At 49.8% G+C, this 21,039-nt stretch overlaps 1 protein-coding gene across 2 annotated transcripts in view; it reads right to left on the bottom strand.

Moving 5' to 3' along the window:
* Nucleotides 1–21,039, bottom strand: part of STK11 (serine/threonine kinase 11) — a 52,095-nt gene that overhangs the window by 24,207 nt on the left and 6,849 nt on the right. For both annotated transcript variants that reach the window (XM_083421733.1, XM_083421734.1), the window contains exons 2-6: nt 8,938–9,021; nt 7,940–8,029; nt 6,221–6,353; nt 4,554–4,690; nt 2,802–2,929 (exon numbers count right to left, since the gene is read on the bottom strand). In XM_083421733.1, coding sequence (XP_083277859.1) covers nt 2,802–2,929; nt 4,554–4,690; nt 6,221–6,353; nt 7,940–8,029; nt 8,938–9,021 — 572 coding nt within the window. The remainder of the gene's footprint in view (nt 1–2,801; nt 2,930–4,553; nt 4,691–6,220; nt 6,354–7,939; nt 8,030–8,937; nt 9,022–21,039) is intronic.

The following is a 21,039-nucleotide window of genomic DNA, read 5'->3' on the forward strand; positions in this document are numbered from 1 at the left end:
TCAGGAACTGCAGCCTTCTGAAGCAGCGAAGGAAAAACTCAACAGTGTATTCAGAGTTGGAAGGGACCACGAGGAAACGAAGGCCCAGGGGCTGGAACCGGCCCAATCGCCTTCTCAATCCGGCCCGCGGTGTGTTTTTACATGGGTAGAATGTATCCTTTTATTTAAAATGCATCTCTGGGTTATTTGTAGGGCCTGTCTAGTGTTTTTAACATGAGTAGAATGTGTGCTTTTATTTAAAATGCATCTCTGGGTTATTTGTGGGGCCTGTCTAGTGTTTTTAACATGAGTAGAATGTGTGCTTTTATTTAAAATGCATCTCTGGGTTATTTGTGGGGCCTGCCTGGTGTTTTACATGAACAGAATGTGTGCTTTTATTTAAAATGCATCTCTGGGTTATTTGTGGGGCCTGTCTAGTGTTTTTAACATGAGTAGAATGTGTGCTTTTATTTAAAATGCATCTCTGGGTTATTTGTGGGGCCTGCCTGGTGTTTTTACAGGAGCAGAATGTGTCCTTTGATTTAAAATGCATCTCTGGGTTATTTGTGGGGCCTGCCTGGTGTTTTTACATGAGTAGAATGTGTGCTTTGATTTAAAATGCATCTCTAGGTTATTTGTGGGGTATAGGAATTCATTCATTTTATTTTATTTTCCAAAATATAGTCTGGCCCCCCACAAGGTCTGAGGGTCAGGGGACCAGCCCCCTGTTGAAAAGGTTTGCTGACCCCTGCCCTCTAGCCCAACCCCCTGCAAGGCAAGAATCTTTTGCCCAAAGTTGGGCTCGAACCCACGAACCTGAGATTAAGAGTCTTGAGCTGTGCCGGCTGAGTTACCCTCTGGCACCAAAATAAGAGGATGGCTAAGAGTGACGCAGGGACGCGGGTGGCGCTGTGGGTTAAACCACAGAGCCTAGGACTGGAAGGACAGATCCTGAAGCTGAGGCTCCAAGACTTTGGCCACCTCATGAGAAGAGAAGACTCCCTGGAAAAGACCCTGATGTTGGGAAAGATGGAGGGCGCAAGGAGAAGGGGACGACGGAGGACAAGATGGTGGGACAGTCATGAGTTAGACCAAACTGCAAGAGGCAGTGGAAGACAGGAAGGCCTGGCGTGCTCTGGTCCAGGGGGTCACGAAGAGGCGGACACGACTAAACAACAACAAAGGGTTGCAGTACACCACACAGTCAGTTTGCCTTCAGACTTTGCCACCTGGCAGTGAGGAAGCTACAGACTGAGAGCATCTGAAAGTGCCAACTATTTGGGAACATTATGGGAATGTGAAGGTCTCATATATAGAATAAATATTCATAATCGCACACATATCTAAATATATGAACCATGTGTCTGAAACAGTATGGGAGAGCAATCCTGAAGCCATTTTGACTCTTCCAATGACCTCAGATATTCTTCTGCAGGAAGGGAGGCAAATGGGGAAAGCCTTCCCATTGTCTTTTTGCTTACAAATCCTGTCTCATTTGTGTATGAACAGGGTGAGCCTGTGACCTGCATTCAGGAACTAAAGTATTAACCATCACAAAAGAATGGCCAGGCTGCCCAGGAAATGCAACCAGCGACCGTTATTAGGTATCCTGGCAGACAGGATTTCTGTTGTAGACCGCCTACTTCTGTGATGTATGTATGATGTTTTGGGGGTGGTCTTGGGCTACAGGGTGGGCAATTTCAAAAGTCTATATAGGGGCTTGCGCACCATTGTTCAGGGTCCTCCTCCCTCCTGCGTGTTGTGAGTGGGGACCCTGTTGCAACAGTTCCTTGAATCCAGGGTATCCAATCAAGTGACCATTGAACAGGTAACCTGGCAGACAAGAGGTAAACAAAGCACTCAGATTTCTGCTGTAGACCGCCCTTTCTGTGATGTAGGTATGATGAATCTGGGGGTAGTCTTGGACTCCAGGGAGGGAATCTAAAATGTCTATATAAGGGCAGGCACACTTTTGTTCTGGGTTCCTCTTCCCTCCTGCGAGCGGTGAGTGAGGACCCTGTTGCAACAGATCAATAAAGATCAGGCTTACTAGCTGCTTTGCTTCTCAATATTCTCTGGTTGGTCTCTGTTATTTTCTCCTATAGATAGGGAACCCACTTAAGGACTCTATACGGGCTCTGGAATAACCCTTAAGGGAAAGGGAGTTCTTTTTCTTATAGCAGTCTGTTCTATTTGCTCGAGAATAACCACAACCCTTTTCCGGGGTAGAACTTTTCCTACAAAGTGGACAACATGGAAATGGCGGAAATGACTGGCAGAATCCGAGACCAGGGAAAAGAGTCGATGGAAGAAGATTGGAAAAAATTTAAAGTATACTTACAGAAATACTGCAAGATTAATGAATGTTAGAAGAATACTGGAATGAAGTTATATGGTTTTAGCAGAAATGTTATAAAGAATTAAGCAAAAACTGATTGTTAATGGGCTAAAGTGGAAAATTTAAAGTTAGACTGTGTTAAGATAAATTATAGAACAAAAAATTGAGAAAGAGGGAAAGGATTTCCTGAATTAGCTAATTTGAACTAGAATACAAAAAAGGGAGGTGTGAGGAAGTTGAGGAAACAAGTAAATGAAAGATAAAGATATGGAAATTGGATGTGTTTTAAAATGTTTTTGTTTTTCTTGTTTGGATGTATTTTTTTGTTTTTCTTTTTATTTTCGATGTATTGTTTGTTAAATATTTTATTGCTTTTTTTTCTCATACTTTCTTTCTGTAACTATAAAACTTCTAATAAATATTATTAAAAAAAAAAAGAACTTTTCCTACAAAGCAAACTTGTGACATCATCATAGGCACTCACCTCTAAGCAGATCTGAAAGCAAAGGGCCGCAGTCCTCAGGAATCGTGTACTCCCCTTTCCCAATGTTTTCAAATAACTTATAAATATTATCGCCCTCGAAGGGATAAAGGCCGGTCGTAATGTTGTATCTGCAAACAGATAAAAGGCACAGGTGTGATCAGCGGGGTGGATCTGCAGAGAGGCGGCTCAGCTTCCTGCTCTGGCTCTCTCACACATCACAACCTTGCTTGAAGTGGCTTGGGGGGGGGTTGAGGAGAGGGGGAAGCGGGACTTGCCGATCAGAAGGTCGGTGGTTCGAATCCCCGCGACGACGGGGTGAGCTCCCGTTGCTCGGTCTGACCTTCTGATTGGCAAGTCCTAGGCTCTGTGGCTTAACCCACAGGGCCACCCACGTCCCTCTCTCAGCCTAACCTACCTTAAAGGGGTGCTGTGGGGATTAACAGAGGATGGGGAGAACCCATACACACAAGGAGGTGAGCTCCGTATAGGGGAAAAAGTTGGGATAGAAATGCAAAAATTAAATAAGATGGTACCCCCGTCCCTTTCTGAAGGGTGTAGCCTCTCCCACTTCGAATACAGAATTCATGGGTGGGGAAGGCTGGCTTAGAAAGCTGGAGAAGGACGGGGAAGCCGTGGCTGTGCATTCCCAGTGAGTCCTGGGGCACAGTATGGAATTAATAGCCCAGAGCTCATCCAAGAACAGGGGGTTCGGAAGAATGGCAGATGAAGATGATGGATTTTTCAGAGCTAGCTAACCTAGCCAGAAGAGTCTGCGACCAGAAGGAGGAGGAGTATCAGGAAGAATGGACAGAATTTAATGATTATTTAGTTAAATATGTTAAGCTATTTTAATTGGAAGCAGCTTGCAGATACTTACCGTATTTTTTGCTCTATAAGACTCAAGTTTTTCCCTCCTAAATAGTAAGGGTAAATGTGTGTGCGCCTTATGGAGCGAATGCAGGCTGCGCAGCTATCCCAGGAGCCAGAACAGCAAGAGGGATTGCTGCTTTCGCTGCGCAGCGATACCTCTTGCTGTTCTGGCTGCTGGGATTCAGAATATTTTTTTCTTGTTTTCCTCCTCCAAAAACTGGGTGCGTCATGGTCTGGTGCATCTCATAGAGCGAAAAATACGGTAATTGGCTTAGGATTCTATGTAAGTTAAGTGATGAATTAATATGTTTAGTTTCAAAACGATACAATATTTAAAGATGTTAACATTCAAGTTACCGTATTTTTCACTCTATAAGACGCGCCACAAAACGCATCTAGTTTTTGGAGGGGGGAAAACAAGAAAAAAAATATTCTGAATCTCAGAAGCCAGAACAGCAAGAGGGATCGCTGCGCAGCGAAAGCAGCAATCCCTCTTGCTGTTCTGGCTTCTGGGATAGCTGCGCAGCCTGCATTCGCTCCATAAGACACACACACATTTCCCCTTACTTTTTAGGAGGGGAAAAAGTGAGTCTTATAGAGCAAAAAATACGGTAAATTTTATAAGAACTGCGATTTGGAAAACAGTTAAAAGGATATGCACTGAAATTCAACCAAGGGGAAGAGAGGAAGTCACTTAACAATGTCAATAAGTGTAATTTTTAATAAGGTTATGATTTATATTTGTTTATAATTTTGTGAAAATTAATAAAAAAATTTGAAAGAAAGGGGGTTCAAGGCAGTGGGGTGGTGGGCTCGGCACCTGCCCAGGAATGCCACCTGCAGAGGCTAAGGCTGCCGTGAATTTGCCGGTTTTGTGCTTACAGCGTGACGCCAGCCGACCAGATGTCCACTTTGAAACCAGAGAAGGTGTCCAGGCCGTTGGCGATTTCCGGGGGCTGAAAAGCCGGCGACCCCTGGCTCGTTCGGCACATGTCGTCCTCTGCAAACGGGTGCAACGCCTGCGGGAGGGAGATAAACGAGAGAGGCGTAGGGGGAGAGAGGGGGAAGAATGCAGGTTAATCCTAGGTCAAAAGCAAAGGGAAAACCGAGAATCTCCACTTATCAGCTCCCACATTCTGGAGAATCAGAGGAACGCCCTCCAGTCTCTCATGGACCAAACCCAAGGTGGGCCCTGGGGCTTTGGAAGCAGGGCACTTCTGAGCCCTGAAAATTACTGTATTTTTCTCCCTATAGGGCGCACCGGCCCATAGGGCGCACCTAGGTTTTTTTTTTGGGGGGGGGAATAAAGAACCCCCCCCCCCCCAGGAGCAGGGCAGGGGCACAGGCTGCTATCCGGGCTCCCCAGGCTTGCGGATATCTGCCCGAAGCCTGGGGCACCCTGCTCAGCGCGCCCCAGGCTTCAGGATTCAGGCTGCTATCCGCAAGCCTAGGGAGCCCGGCGGGAACTCCCACGGGCTCCCAAGGCTTGCGAATGCTTCCTGAAGCCTGCAGCTTTCACCTCCACAATCACAAACATGTATAGGGGCCCTTGAGAGATAGGCCTTATCTCTTATATACCCCATAGCTCACTGTACTCCGTAGGAATTGTTTCAGGAGTTGTTTGGAACCTCCTTTAGATTCCAAAAATACCGTATTTTTCGCTCTATAGGACGTACCGGACCATAGGAGGGGGAGAACAGGAAGAAAAAATATTCTCCCCCTCTCTGCTCAGCGCCCCTTCAGCGAAGCAGCAGGAGAAACAGAGCCCCTTCCATTTCTCCTCCTGCTTCACTGAAGGGACGCTGCGCAGAGAGGGAAAACTGTGCAGCGCCTCTCCAGCAAAGCAAAGCCTGGAGGGCAAGAGGGATCAGTGTGCACCAACCCCTCTTGCTCTCCAGGCTTCGGGCAGCTATCCGCAAGCCTTTGGAGTGCAGCAAAAACTCCTGCTGCACTCCGAAGGCTTGCGGATAGCTGCCTGAAGCCCCCGGAGCGTAGCGGGCGTTCCCTGTGCTCCGGGGGCTTCAGCGAAAGCAACACGAAGCCTCCGGAGCGCGGGTGGAGCTCTCCCTCTGCGCTTCGGAGGCTTTGCGTTGCTATCGCTGAAGCCAAGGAGCCTGCATTCACTCCACAGGACGCACACACATTTCCCCTTCATTTTTGGAGGGGAAAAAGTGCGTCCTAGAGAGCGAAAAATACGGTACCAGCGGCCTGCTCCATAGTAACCAGGGAGCAGGACCTTTTGAGTGTGGCTGCCCCTCTTCCGTGGCTCAACCACTATCCACACTTCTGGTAAAGCTTTTAGACAACTACGTCTTCATTCAGTCAACGAAGACATTGCTGTTTCAAGAAGCTCTCCCAGCCGGACGAGAAGTTCTATTGCCTCGGATGTTCCTTCCGTATTGCTTCCAAAAATCTCTCTTTCGTCATTTGTGTTGCTTTCTTTTTGGTGGTTTATGTCCTATTTTTGTAAACTGCCTTGGCGCACACCAAGAGGGAGATTCGTAGGCAAACAAAAGGCATGGCTGAGCATGGGAGCTTAAAAAACTTACCTCCGCCACGCCCAGATCCGAAATCTTCAGCGTCCCGTTGGTCGTGAGCAGGAGGTTTCCTGGTTTGATATCCTTGTGGACAATCCCTTGGCTGTGCAGGTATTCTAAGCCGTCGATAAGCTGGCAGAAGTACCTGCGTGTGGAGAGGGGAGAAGGAGAGGGGGAAACCTGGATTCAAAAAGGACGCAAAAACAAATTCGTTGAGATTCAAGTAATCGTACTGATCTATTCTGCCTTGGTCAGGCGACACCTGGAGTCCTGCATCCCAGTTCTGGGCACCACAATTTAAGGAGGATATTTGCAAGCTGGAAGGTGGGCAGAGGAGGGCAACCAAGATCCACGCTTGCTGCCAAATATCAGTAACATAACGATCCTGCGGGAACTGGAGCACCGGAGAAGGGGAGACAAATAATAATAATAATAATAATAATTTATTATTTGTACCCCGCCCATCTGGCTGGGTCTCCCCAGCCATTCTGGGCGGCTTCCACAGAAACCAAAAATACAGTAAAATCACACATTAAAAACTTCCCTGAACAGGGCTGCCTTAAGATCGTCTTCTGAATGTCAGGTAGTTGTTTATCGCTTTGACATCAAGTGGGAGGGCGTTCCATAGGGCAGGCGCCACTACCGAGAAGGCCCTCTGCCTGGTTCCCTGTAGCTTTGCTTCTCACAATGAGGGAACCGCCAGAAGGCCCTCGGCGCTGGACCCCAGTGTCCGGGTAGAACGATGGAGGTGGAGACGCTCCTTCAGGTATACTGGGCTGAGGCCGTTTAGGGCTTTAAAGGTCAACACCATCACTTGGAATTGTGCTCGGAAACATACTGGGAGCCAATGTAGGTCTTTCAAGACTGGTGTTATATGGTCTCGGCGGCCGCTCCCAGTCCCCAGTCTAGCTGCCACATTCTGGATTAGTTGTAGTTTCCGGGTCACCTTCAAAGGTAGCCCCACGTAGAGCGCATTGCAGTAGTCCAAGCGGGAGATAACTAGAGCATGCACCACTCTGGCGAGACAGTCCACGAGCAGGTAGGGTCTCAGCCTGCGTACCAGATAGAGTTGGTAGACAGCTGCCCTGGATACAGAATTGACCTGCACCTCCATGGACAGCTGTGAGTCCAAAATGACTCCCAGGCTGCGCACCTGGTCCTTCAGGGGCACAGTTACCCCATTCAGGACCAGGGAGACAAAGGTTTTCAGGAGTTGACGTCAACAGAGGTGAGGATGCCAAGGTGATCTTGCAATCAGATCAGGAGGACAGAGCAAGGGAAAACACAAACCCTTGGCCCAGTATACCTGAAGGAGCGCCTCCACCCCCATCGTCCAGCCCGAACACTGAGGTCCAGCTCCGAGGGCCTTCTGGCGGTTCCCACCCTGTGAGAAGCAAAGCTACAGGGAACCAGGCACAGGGCCTTTTCGGTAGTGGCGCCTGCCCTGTGGAACGCCCTCCCATCAGATGTCAAGGAGATAAAAAACTACCTGACTTTTGGAAAACATCTGAAGGCAGCCCTGTTTAGGGAAGGTTTTAATGTTTGATGTTTGATTGTGTTTTTAATGTTCTGTTGGGAGCCGCCCAGAGTGGCTGGGGAAACCCAGCCAGATGGGTGGGGATAAATAATAAATTATTATTATTATTCAGTTTCCACTAGCACCAAAGCCAGGACTGCTCAGACAGGGGGGGGGGGGGGCAAATGAAATGGCACCCGCCTTGCTTAACTTACCCATGCGCTTGAAAGACGGGGAACTTTTTGTCAGGGACGCTGTCCAACATCTCCTGCATCCCACACACGCAGTATTCCATCACCATATACGTGAGAGGAAGAGTTAAGGAAGCGGCAGCCAGGCAGGGTTAGAAAAATCAGATACACAGTGGTACCTCGGGCTACAGACACTTCAGGTTACAGACTCCGCTAACCCAGAAATAGTACCTCGGGTTAAGAACTTTGTTTCAGGATGAGAACAGAAATCGCGTGGCAACAGCAGGAGGCCCCATTAGCTAAAGTGGTGCTTCAGGTTAAGCACAGTTTCAGGTTAAGAACGGACCTCTGGAATGAATTAAGTATTTAACCTGAGGTACCACTGTATGCCACGCGGGTGGCGCTGTGCGTTAAATCACAGAGCCTAGGGCTTGCCGATCAGAAGGTCGGCGGTTTGAATCCCTGCGATGGGGTGAGCTCCCGTTGCTCGGTCCCTGCTCCTGCCAACCTAGCAGTTCGAAAGCACGTCAAAGTGCAAGTAGATAAATAGGTACCGCTCTGGCAGGAAGGTAAACAGCGTTTCCATGCGCTGCTCTGGTTTGCCAGAAGCGGCTTAGTCCTGCTGGCCACATGACCCGGAAGCTGTACGCCGGCTCCCTCGGCCAATAAAGCGAGATGAGCGCCGCAACCCCAGAGTCAGTCACGACTGGACCTAATGGTCAGGGGTCCCTTTACCTTTAGCCAGGCCAAGGATTTAACAGAGGGAGTAAGGCCAGGACTATTGGTCTACCTTGCTCTGATGGGTTTTAGGTAGTGAAACGTGTCTCCCGCCGGCTGCCACCTGATTCTTTTAACTGAAGATGGCGAGGGCTGAACCCGAGACCTTCTGCACACCATGAAATGGGCGACTTCACTCCTTGGGTGCCAAGGCAGAAGAGGCTTAGAATCCACGAGGCTCGCAAGAGGGGGGAAACGGACGAAGCCTGAAGCCGTACACGCCCCAGACAGGGGAGAAAGGATATATCTTCTGCTTCTCTTCATTGTACAAGACGTCGACCAGCTGGATGACGTTCTTGTGCCGCAGCCGCCGAAGGAGCTGGATTTCCCTGGAAGGAAAGAGAGAGAGAAATATATATATATAGGTAAAGGTAAAGGTACCCCTGCCCGTACGGGCCAGTCTTGACAGACTCTAGGGTTGTGCGCCCATCTCACTCAAAGAGGCCAAGGGCCAGCGCTGTCCGGAGACACTTCCGGGTCACGTGGCCAGCGTGACATCGCTGCTCTGGCGAGCCAGAGCCGCACACGGAAACGCCGTTTACCTTCCCGCTAGTAAGCGGTCCCTATTTATCTACTTGCACCCGAGAGTGCTTTCGAACTGCTAGGTTGGCAGGCGCTGGGACCGAACAGTGGGAGTGCACCCCGCCGCGGGGATTCGAACTGCCGACCTTTCGATCGGCAAGCCCTAGGCGCTGAGGCTTTTACCCACAGCGCCACCCGTGTCCCTACAAATATATACCGTATTTTTCGCTCTATAAGACGCACCAGACCACAAGACGCACCTAGTTTTTGGAGGAGAAAAACAAGAAAAAAAATATTCTGAATCTCAGAAGCCAGAACAGCAAGAGGGATTGCTGCACAGTGAAAGCAGCAATCCCTCTTGCTGTTCTGGCTTCTGGGACAGCTGCGCAGCCTGCATTCGCTCCATAAGACGCACACACTTCTCTCCTTACTTTTTTAGGAGGGAAAAAGTGAGTCTTAAAGAGCAAAAAATACGGTATATGCAGGTGCCCAAAGCAACCTCCTCTTCGCAGAGGGAGTCAAGGGAGGGTGCTCCATTCGCTCTAGGAATGAATTCTGTTCCTGTTGCTGCGTGGGGAGAGAATGGAGGCTCAGAGGCTGTTCCTTGTTGCAGGCACCGCCGGAGGTTGCTCTCTGAACCCACCCGTCTCTAAGAACACCAGAAGAGACAGCATTCTGTTCTCGCAGTGGCCAACCAGATGAGTCTATTATTCTATACCCCAATGGGAAACCCACAAGCAGGATCCGACCAGGAGAGCAACTCTCCCCTCCTGTGATTTCCAGCAACTGGAATTCAGAACCATTGCTTTCTCTGACCGTGGAGGCAGAGAACAGCCATCCTTCCTCGTAGTAGATGCTGATAGTCCTCTCGGCCTCCACACAGCACTCAGCACTTGTGGGTCCTTGCGTTTGGGGTATAAAGCACACATATGCAACCTAAGAGGGACGCGGGTGGCGCTGTGGGTTAAACCACAGAGCCTAGGACTTGCCGATCAGAAGGTCGGTGGTTCGAATCCCCGCAACAGGGTGAGCTCCCGTTGCTCGGTCCCTGCTCCTGGCAACCTAGCAGTTTGAAAGCATGCCAGTGCAAGTAGATAAATAGGTACCGCTTCGGCGGGAAGGTAAACGGCGTTTCCGTGCGTTTCCTCTGGTTCGCCAGAAGCGGCTTAGTCCTGCTGGCCACACGACCCGGAAGCTGTCCCTCGGCCAATAAAGCGAGATGAGCTCCGAAACCCCAGAGTCGGTCACGACTGGACCTAATGGTCAGGGGTCCCTTAACCTTAAATGCAACGTAAGAATATCAGAAGGGCCTGCCAGATCAAGCCATTGGTCTATCAAGTATGTCCAACTCCCAAGAGACTGTGATCTACTCCCAATATGAAAAAAACTGGCAGTGATCTATTCACTTGAGGGAGGAGGAGCGTGGGTGGGTGGATTGCCCAGAGCTTTTTGGAGGGTAGGATCGCCCAGAGTTCTTCAGCTTTTATTTGTTAACTTTCGGTAAACTTTATTTAATCCCACGATCGATAGGGGTCTTGCGATCTACCAGGACCAGCCGGGGATCTACTGGCTGGACATGCCTGGTCTATGTAATCCATAAACACACAAGACGTAACCGGCTGTACATTTGAAAAAATAATATATACTATTCATTGTATTGAACTGTGGATATCAACAGAAGTGGCCCGTAAAGTTCAACGAAGAAAGTAGGAGACTCAGTGGATCAGTTCATTCTCCAATCAGTTTATGCATAAGGTCCATATATGTGAAAGTGTCTATTCCACCTGTCTGTTCATAGAGTCCAACAATCCACACGAAAGGTTGTTGCAGTTCCACAGAGTCCTTTCACAGAGTCTAAGACAAGGATTTCCAGAATATTAGCCTTGTTTTGCCGTCCTGGGCTCCATCAGTAGTACAAACTCATATATGATCTCACAGGACAGTGGATCTTATAGCATTATAGCATTAGGGTCCAGTCGTGACCGACTCTGGGGTTGTGGCGCTCATCTCGCTTTATTGGCCGAGGGAGCCGGCATACAGCTTCCGGGTCATGTGGCCAGCAGGACTAAGCCGCTTCTGGCGAACCAGAGCAGCGCACGGAAACACCGTTTCCCTTTCCGCTGGAGTGGTACCTATTTATCTACTTGCACTTTGACGTGCTTTCGAACTGCTAGGTTGGCAGGAGCAGGGACCGAGCAACGGGAGCTCACCCCGTCGTTGCAGGGATTCGAACCGCTGACCTTCTGATCGGCAAGTCCTAGGCTCTGTGGTTTAGCCCACAGCGCCACCCGTGTCCCTAGCTGCTACTAAAATTCCGGAAATCCTTGCTGCGAGCTTTATTGCTTGCGAGTCCTTCGCCGCGGCCTCAAGCTCCCCCTTCTTTGTGGGAACGGCATGTTGGGAGAATCATGGCCAGCGCTGTCTTGTTGCAAGAGGCTTGCGCAAAGTGTTTTGCAAAGCGCCTGCGAGGCTAAACGAGCGACGCAAAGGGGCGCTTTGATTTCTAGAGAATCCGCCCCCCCTCCCTCTCACCCTGCGCCCGGCCTTCCTCTGCGGTTCAGGCTGCCAGTTCTTGGCAACCTCTGTTGCTTCATTCTGACACCCAAAAGCTCGAAAACAGGAAGAGAGACTCAGCTCTGTGTCAAGCTTTGGGGAAAGGGAACAGCTGATTGGCAGCAGGAAGGGAGAGAGAGAGAGAAAAGGCGACTCGTGAGGAGGCTCTGGTTGCCAAGCAGAGGATGCCGCACTCGTACAAGGGGACAGACTGTTCCTTCCTGCGGTTTTGGGCCATGTCTGCCCACCCCTCGGAGCAAGGCCCTGTCCGTTTCCTGGCTCACTCCCAAGGTAGATGTTGTGGACAGCTGAAGTATTCTGACAGTGCAAATTGCAGGACACCATATAAAGGAGAAGCCGCTCACTGCTGCCATCTCTGTGCAGCCGCAGCTTGGACAGACACCTTGCTAGCCCAGGGGTAGGCAACCAAAGGCCCGGGGGCCAGATGTGGCCCTATCGCCTTCTCAATCCAGCCCACGGACGGTCCGGGAATCAGCATGTTTTTACATGAGTAGAATGTGTCCTTTTATTTAAAATGCACCTCTGGGTTATTAGTGGGGTCTGCCTGGTGTTTTTACATGACTAGAATGTGTCCTTTTACAGTAGTACCTCGGGTTAAGTACTTAATTCGTTCCGGAGGTCCTTTCTTAACCTGAAACTGTTCTTAACCTGAAGCACCACTTTGGCTAATGGGGCCTCCTGCTGCTGCCACGTCGCCAGAGCACGATTTCTGTTCTCATCCTGAAGCAAAGTTCTTAACCTGAGGTACTATTTCTGGGTTAGCGGAGTCTGTAACCTGAAGCGTATGTAACCTGAAGCGTATGTAACCCGAGGTACCACTGTATTTAAAATGCATCTCTGGGTTATTTGTGGGTCATAGGAATTTGTTCATTTTCCCCCCTTCAAAATATAGTTTGACCCACCACATGGTCTGAGGGACGGTGGACTGGCCCATGGCTTCAGGTTAAGAACGGACCTCCGGAACGAATTAAGTACTTAACCCGAGGTACCACTGTGTGTATGTATGTGTGTGTACACACCCCCCCCCCTGAGTTTCTAACACTGGCTTTGTAGCCCAGGGAGAAGCACCCACTGCATCCAAAAATCAGATCCCTGCTGAAACATCTGTAGAACCCCAGATGGGTTAAGCCTGAGCCAAGGCTTCCCTGCGGACTGTCTACCTCCCAGACCCTTTCCTTAGCACTTCCTCTCTGGGCCCAGCTTCAAAGCTCTGGCCAGCATTGCCCTAGCAACGAGTTCTTTAAAAGGACAAGAAGTCCGCCGCACACGGCCGACAGGTTCACGCAAGGATCTCCCCCTCTGTTTACCGTCACCATGACAAGGCAGGATGTCGGAATCTGGCCGGTAGCCAGAGGCAGCCAGATGGCCAAATCAGCAAGTGAAAAGCAGCGGCAGCAGTAGGGGAGAGAGGAGGGGAAAAGAGAAAAATAAACCACCCCTGGCGCCATCGAGAAGCTTCTCCCAGAGAGCCAGAGAGGGACGTTTGTCCCCAGCCATTAATTCAGGCGCACTGCTCTATTGCACGGCAGTGTAGAGGAACTCAAAGCAGATAACTCTTTTCTGGGGGCCACATTTCCTCCCAGAGGCCGCAGGGTGGCAGTGGGAGGGGCCGGGGGCAAAAGTGGGCGGAGCAAGTGATGTGTACAGTAGGCTAGTTGCTACACACGTGCCATCCGTCCGAGGAAGCAAGCGGCATGACTGAAGTTCAAGGACTCATTTCCAGGCAAAAACCACCCTAGGAGGGTGTGAAACATGGGAAGGGGTGGCTCAAGCAGGGGGTCTCCCCTAGCTTGCCCTGGAGATGTCAGGGCTTGAATCCGGGACTATCAGAGGGTTGGACTAGATGACCATTGGTGTCTCTTCCAGCTCTACAATTCTATGATCTGTGTATGGCCAATTCCACTATGGTAAACAACAACATGTCAGGACAGAATTCCACACAAAGATGTGTTCTCCTGAGCCCACATTCCCCGCACATTCCCACTCCTGTCTCAGCGATGTCACGTCCACAGAATGGAAGATGGCAGGATCCCCCAAGGACATGCTCTATGCTATGGGGAGCTGACTTCTGGCCCCAGGCCCACTGGCAGACGTCTGCAAACGTGGCATGAAGGCTGCCAACGCCAACCCTGCCATGGGGGAAAACCTTATAGACGACCACAGTGCCTGGAGATAGGAGTCAGTTTGTCAGTTTGTACATCCACAGCAGTGACCAGAGGAGAAATGACCTCTAGGAATAAATTAATAATAATAATAATAATAATAATAATAATAATAATAATAATAATTTATTTGTACCCCACCCATCTGGCTGGGTTTCCCCAGCCACTCTGGGCGGCTTCCACAGAGACCAAAAATACACTAAGATGTCACACATTAAAAACTTCCCTGAACAGGGCTGCCTTATGATGTCTTCTGAATGTCAGGTAGTTGTTTATCGCTTTGACATCTGATGGGAGGGCGTTCCACAGGGCAGGCGCCACCACCGAGAAGGCCCTCTGCCTGGTTCCCTGTAGCTTTGCTTCTCGCAATGAGGGAACCACCAGAAGGCCCTCCGTCCTGGACCTCAGCGTCCGGGCAGAACGATGGGGGTGGAGACGCTCCTTCAAGTATATGGGAGTACTCCAGTGTTGCCTTCAAGCTGGTCTTAGCCAAGTTTGACTGGGGTGGACGCGAGCAGGGGAAAGAGAAGGGGAACGGAAAGAACGAAAGCCTGCCTGAGCTGCAAAGCCCGACCTCAGAGGAACTGGGCGCACCAGAGCTAAAAAGGAACTGGAAAGGCAGTGGATGCCCAGGAAGAGCTTTTCGCAATGGAGCAAAGGCCACAGCTGTTGCTTACAGTGCCGCAAGATGGGCCGCAACAGATGTAGGGGCCTAAACTTAGCAAGGGACTCTCATCAGTTCTTCCACCTTCACTGGGAACTCTGCATTCTGCTTACAGGGGTAGAAGACACGCTGCCCTCCAGGTGATCTCAGACTCCATCTCCCATCAGCCCTGGGAGCCACCTGGGTCAAAGGTCAGGGGTGATGGGAATTTTCGTTCAACAACCTTTGGAAGGAACAGCCACTCCGGTTGCCCGCAGCTTAACCCGTCAAGGAAGGGCAGGGACTACTTGCTTGTCCGCAATTTCCTAAAGGTGTTTTGTTTTTGTTTCTTTACATTGAGAAGCTTTTCCAGCTGGCTGACAAGCACTCCCATTTCAGGTGTTGTAATCGCGGAATTGTAGAGTCAGAAATGGACCAAATGTGTCATCTAGTCCAATCCCCTGCGAAGTTCATGCTGTGTCACTTTTAAACTCACATTCACCCGGTGCTATACCAGCTGCACTGGCTCCCGGTGGAGTATAGGATCAGGTTTAAGGTGCTGGTTTTAACCTTCAAAGACCTATACAGCCTAGGACCCTCGTACCTACGGGACCGCCTCTCCTGGTATGTCCCACAGAGGAACTTCAAACAAAAACATCTTGAAGGTCCCAGGCCACAGAGAGGTTAGGCTGGCCTCAACCAGAGCCAGGGCTTTTTCGGCTGTGGCTCCGATCTGGTGGAACGCTCTGTCACAAGAGACCAGGGCCCTGCGGGACTTGACATCTTTCCGCAGGGCCTGCAAGACGGAGCTGTTCCACCAGGCCTTTGCTCAGGGCACAGCCTGATTCCCTCCTTTGGCAATCCTCAAAGAACTTCTAGCCCAACGGTTGCCATTCATTTGATTGGAATTAATTTTAGAATGAAATGATTTTAGAATGTTTTATCGTTTTATTGTTGTTAGCCGCTCTGAGCCTGGCATCAGCTGGGGAGGGTGGGATATAAATAAAATTTATTATTTATTATTATTATACCCGGTTCTCCTTGCACCGCCTGCAACTTTATTTCTGCTGTTTTTAAAGATGTGCCTGCAAATCTCCCTGGGACGATATATGTGGATGGTGAGGTCACAAATTAATAAATAACAAGCGGCAGAGTTTTAAACGGAGGCACTGACTTCACGGGGAAAAGCCCGGAGGTAATTGTCGGGGTAGCTGCCTGCCAGGCTTAGTCATGTAAGCCCTGGCAAGGGAGCAGGCAGAATCACAAAATCACAGCGTTGCAGAGTTGGAAGGGACCCTAAGGGTCATCTAGTCAAACCCCTGCAATGCAGGGATCTTTTGCCTGACGTGGGGCTCGAACCCACGACCCTGAAATTACAGAGTCTCACGCTCCACCGACTGAGAAAGGCAAAAAAAGAGAAGAGTTATGGAGGAGGGTACTTGAAAAGCACACAGCTCAGAAATAACACAACACACGCAAACAAAATGGGGACTTTAACCTGGCAGGCGTTTCCATTCTCTGTTGTGAAACTTAACACATGCAACTTATAGAGGGTGAGCCTTTTAAAAGAGGCCCCCTGGAACATGTGTACTCTGTATCCACGGGGGCTCTTTTAAAGGACTCACCCTGTATTTCTAGGCCTTATAGCTTTGCCAAAGCTAGCTGTGGGCTCTAGAATTATCCAGAAGAGGATAAACGACCCTGGACGGTTATGTCCAGTCAAAGGTGACTATGGGGTTGCGGTGCTCATCTCCCTTTCAGGCCGAAGGAGCTGGCGTCTGCGGCCAGCAGGACTAAACCGCTTCTGGCGCAACAGGACACCGTGACGAAGCCAGAGCACATGGAAATGCCATTTACCTTCCCGCCACAGCGGTACCTATTTATCTACTTGCACTGGTGTGCTTTCGAACTGCTAGGTTGGCAGGAGCTGGGACAGAGCAACGGGAGCTCAGCAGTGTTGCACGGATTCGAGTCGCCAACTTTCCAATCGGCAAGCCCAAGAGGCTTAGTGGCTTAGGCCACAGCACCACTCGCATCCCTAGAAGGGGATAATGGAAACTTTCATTGTCAACAGCTAGGGTGAAGCTCTTCTGTATTTAAGCTGGCATATCCAGAACGCGGGGAGGGGGTGCAGGATCCACAAAAGGAGAACTATGCACAGTAATCTGACATCAGAAATGGCACATTATCCAGAAACCAGAACACGGACATTTCAGTCCACCAGGTCACTCTGTTCCTGATCTTATCTGAAGGCATCCGCCTGAGAACAAGAGAACTTTGGCGTAAGGGTGCTGAATCAAAACCTCTACTTCCCCCCATTTGTGTCAGAAAAAAGACAATGGCTTTCTGCCTTGCTATGAAGGTTAATTTACTTAGCAATACTACTCAGGATGCCTTATTACCTATGACTGCTGTTGCAAAGGGCCGTTTTGCCTCTATTTATGCTCTAACTGAACTGCCACAGAGTGTACCTTTTGCATTCCATTGCCAGCTAACTCCAACCTTTACACTAGTGTTAGAAACGCAGGTATATAAGCTATTCTCTGCATGCTCCTTGAATAGAGATGAAGTTTGCCTCAATCTTTTTATACTAGCCTAATGTGGGTAAAAGCCTCAGCGCCTAGGGCTTGCCGATCGAAAGGTCAGCGGTTCGAATCCCTGCGGCGGGGTGCGCTCCCGTTGTTCGGTCCCAGCGCCTGCCAACCTAGCAGTTCGAAAGCACTCCCGGGTGCAAGTAGATAAATAGGGACCGCTTACTAGCGGGAAGGTAAACGGCGTTTCCGTGTGTGGCTCTGGCTCACCAGAGCAGCGATGTCACGCTGGCCACGTGACCTGGAAGTGTCTCGGGACAGCGCTGGCCCCCGGCCTCTTGAGTGAGATGGGCGCACAACCCTAGAGTCTGTCAAGACTGGCCCGTACGGGCAGGGGTACCTTTACCTTTTTAATGTCTATCGCTTAAAATTATGGTTGCCTTTTTATGTAGAAAAGCGATCACCAGTAAACCATCAGTGAATGTCTTGAGCCTAACTACTCTGACCTTGGTGACTATCCCACACTATCACTGGTTGCATTTTTGTTCTAAAAATACGAAGAGTACATAGCAGAAAGTGGTGTAAATAATGGGGTCAGTTCTGTCAAGCAATGAACATTTAATACAAAACTTTATGCAGAACGCTTTGGTTTAAGAAGAGACTTCCGTAAAGGATTAACTTCGTAAACCAAGGTACCACTATACATACCACCCTATACAGTGGTGTCCCGCAAGACGAATGCCTCGCAAGACGGAAAACCCGCTAGACGAAAGGGTTTTCCGTTTTGGAGGTGCTTCGCAGGACAAATTTCTCTATGGGCTTGCTTCGCAAGACGAGAATGTCTTGCGATTCCTGGGGGTTTTTTCCGCTCCCCACCCCCTTTTTCTAAGGCACTAAGCTGCTAATAGCCTTTTAGCAGCTAATCCGCTAATCTCTTAAGCCTTTAATAGCCGCTAATAGCCGCTAAACCGCTAATAGCGCTAATCCGCTAATGGGGTTGCTTCGCAAGACGAAAAAACCGCTAGACGAAGAGACTCACGGAACGGATTCTTTTCGTCTTTTGAGGCACCACTGTACTAGGCTCGCCGTATTTCAAAAAGTGAAAATCTGTACACAATTCGCTTTGCCCAAATTTGTCCAGCTTTTTCTTTTGCAAAATCTCAAAAGAAATTGAAGCTATGACCGGGAGATTAGACGTACGGCAACCCTATCCTTCCATGTCTCAGGGCAGGATAAAATCAGAATATAAAACCGCATGTGTGAACACCTGCAATTCATCCTTAATGCTTTTGGCCTCTGTTTCATGCGAAGGATCGAGAACCCTGGAACTAAACTTGCCTGGGAGGGAGACACATCCCCAGGATGTGAGGAATTCTGAGTAAATAGCACTTGCAAAGAGAGGCGAGAGAGAAAAGAAACTGAGAGGGGCAGTGATGGAGGACCACAGCATGCTTGGAGTTTGATTCCCATCAGCGCAGAGGGGCTGATGTGATGAGAGCTTCGGCCGAAACATCAGGAAGCCCCCAGGTTGGCACAGAACCGCCTTCTCAGCCTCCTGCACAGATGGAACCTCAAAGGGCGATACGGAGAAGCTGTTTCTTGGGGGGTAGTTTCGATTCTTCCCCCCCCCTCTCTCTTGCAGATCTCGTTTTTCCAGAAGTGGAAATAAAACCTGGTTCTGAAGGCCTGTCCAAAGAAGCAATAATAGAGCGAAGCTGATTCACTGGCGGCAGCGCTCACAGCCCCCCCCCCCCCCGAGCCAGGCGCAAAAAGATGGACAAGGGAGGCGAACGTCTCCATCCAGGCGTTTATCCAAGATTGCCTAAAGAGGCAGAAAAACCCCACGGGGCTGACGCTCAGCAGATGCCGGAACAAGCTGGGTGGATGCTGGCTTTTAAAGAGGAAACCAGCTTGTTTTGGGGGGCAGGGGTTGGCACTGTCACAGTATTTTCAGATACCAATATCTGGGTTGTTGTTTTGGGGGGGGGGCTATGGATAAGGTGGGACGCGGGTGGCGCTGTGGGTTAAAGCCTCAGTGCCTAGGGCTTGCCGATCGAAAGGTCGGCAGTTCGAATCCCCGCAGCGGGGTGCGCTCCCGCTGTTCGGTCCCAGCGCCTGCCAACCTAGCAGTTTGAAAGCACCCCTGGGTGCAAGTAGATAAATAGGGACCGCTCACTAGCGGGAAGGTAAACGGCGTTTCCGTGTGCGGCTCTGGCTCGCCAGAGCAGCGATGTCACGCTGGCCACGTGACCCGGAAGTGTCTTCGGACAGCGCTGGCCCTTGGCCTCTTTGAGTGAGATGGGCGCACAACCCTAGAGTCTGTCAAGACTGGCCCGTACGGGCAGGGGTACCTTTACCTTTATTGATAAGGTGGTCCCTCACATTTAAAAGGCCTGGGAGAACTGCGGGGTCACATGGAGGAAAGAAAATGAAGGCAGGCAGGTGATGATGTACCAGCCTGGGGGGGGGGGGAATACTAGCTGGATTAGACTCCCCCAGTAATATTTGACTGCAGAACTGACACAGAAATGCAGGGAACTGTCTTATCTTATACCGACTCAGACCAGTTGCTCCGTCTAGTTCAGTGCTGTCTACACCAGGGTTTTCTAAACTTGGGTCTCTACCTGCTTTTGTACTACAACTCCCATCATCCCTAGCTAGCAGGGCCAGTGGTCGTGGATGATGGGAATTGTAGTCCAAAAGGTCATTAAAAAGTACACGGTTTACCAAGCCCCTCCGTTAATTCCTATGAGGACCCTGTAAGGTAAGTTAAGAGGCTGTGACTGGCTGACAGAGTGGCAATTTGAACCCTGATCTCCCAGGTCCTGGTCCAACAATGGAACCACTGCACCCCAATGGCTTTCTAGAGTCATTCTGCTATGGGGCAGCTCTATAAATTAAGTAGGCAAATACAGTGGTGCCCCGCAAGACGAATGCCTCACAAGACGGAAAACCCGCTAGACGAAAGGGTTTTCCGTTTTGGAGGTGCTTCGCAAAACGAATTTCTCTATAGGCTTCCTTCGCAAGACGAAAATGTCTTGCGATTCCTGGGGTTTTTTTTTTGCTCCCCACCCCCTTTTTCTAAGGCACTAAGCTGTTAATAGCCTTTTAGCAGCTAATCCGCTAATCCCTTAAGCCTTTAATAGCCGCTAATAGCCGCTAAACCGCTAATAGCGCTAATCGGGTTGCTTCGCAAGACGAAAAAACCGCTAGACGAAGAGACTCGCGGAACGAATTAATTTCGTCTTGCGAGGCACCACTGTAGATACACTGGTACCTCCGGTTACAGACAGGATCCGTTCCGGAGCTCTGGTCGGATCCCGAGCTGTCCGTAACCGGAGGTGCCTGTTCTGCGCATGTGCGCGGCACATGTTTCTATGCATGCGCGAGCGGAGAAACCCAGAAAAATACTTCCGGGTTTGTTGCTTTCACAACCCAGAGTTTACGTTACCCTCGGGTTCTACTGTATGGGAAAGGAAAAAATGTCACTTTCAGAAGTATCTGAAATGTTTTCCTTGAAGCTTGCGTTTCTTTTTTAATGCAATCTTTTAACATGTTTGTGATGTTGTTCTTCAAAATATAAAGCGTTATTGAAATGCATAATAAAAAATAGATTCCACAGCAAAAAAGAAAAGGAAGGTGCCTAGACATTCCACTCTGGCGACCGTAACCCAGGTTTAAGGTGCCATTTGGCAATTACATTACACACCTGAGTTTCTAACATTGCTAGCAACGTCCGAAGGGCCACAGGCGCCTGAGGAAACATGGGTTGCCTCTACTGGCTGCGAAGTGCTGGGCCCAGGCAAGCCTCAACAGCACTGCACTGTTTTCCTAGGCTGGCAAGGATGTGGCCGGGCTTGTTTGCCAGCAGGTCCCAGGGCAGGTTACAACAATTTAAAAACCAGTGTGAAACCC

The sequence above is a fragment of the Podarcis tiliguerta genome, assembly GCF_965153285.1.
Source record: "Podarcis tiliguerta genome assembly, chromosome: 18".
Classification (NCBI taxonomy): Eukaryota; Metazoa; Chordata; class Lepidosauria; order Squamata; family Lacertidae; genus Podarcis; species Podarcis tiliguerta.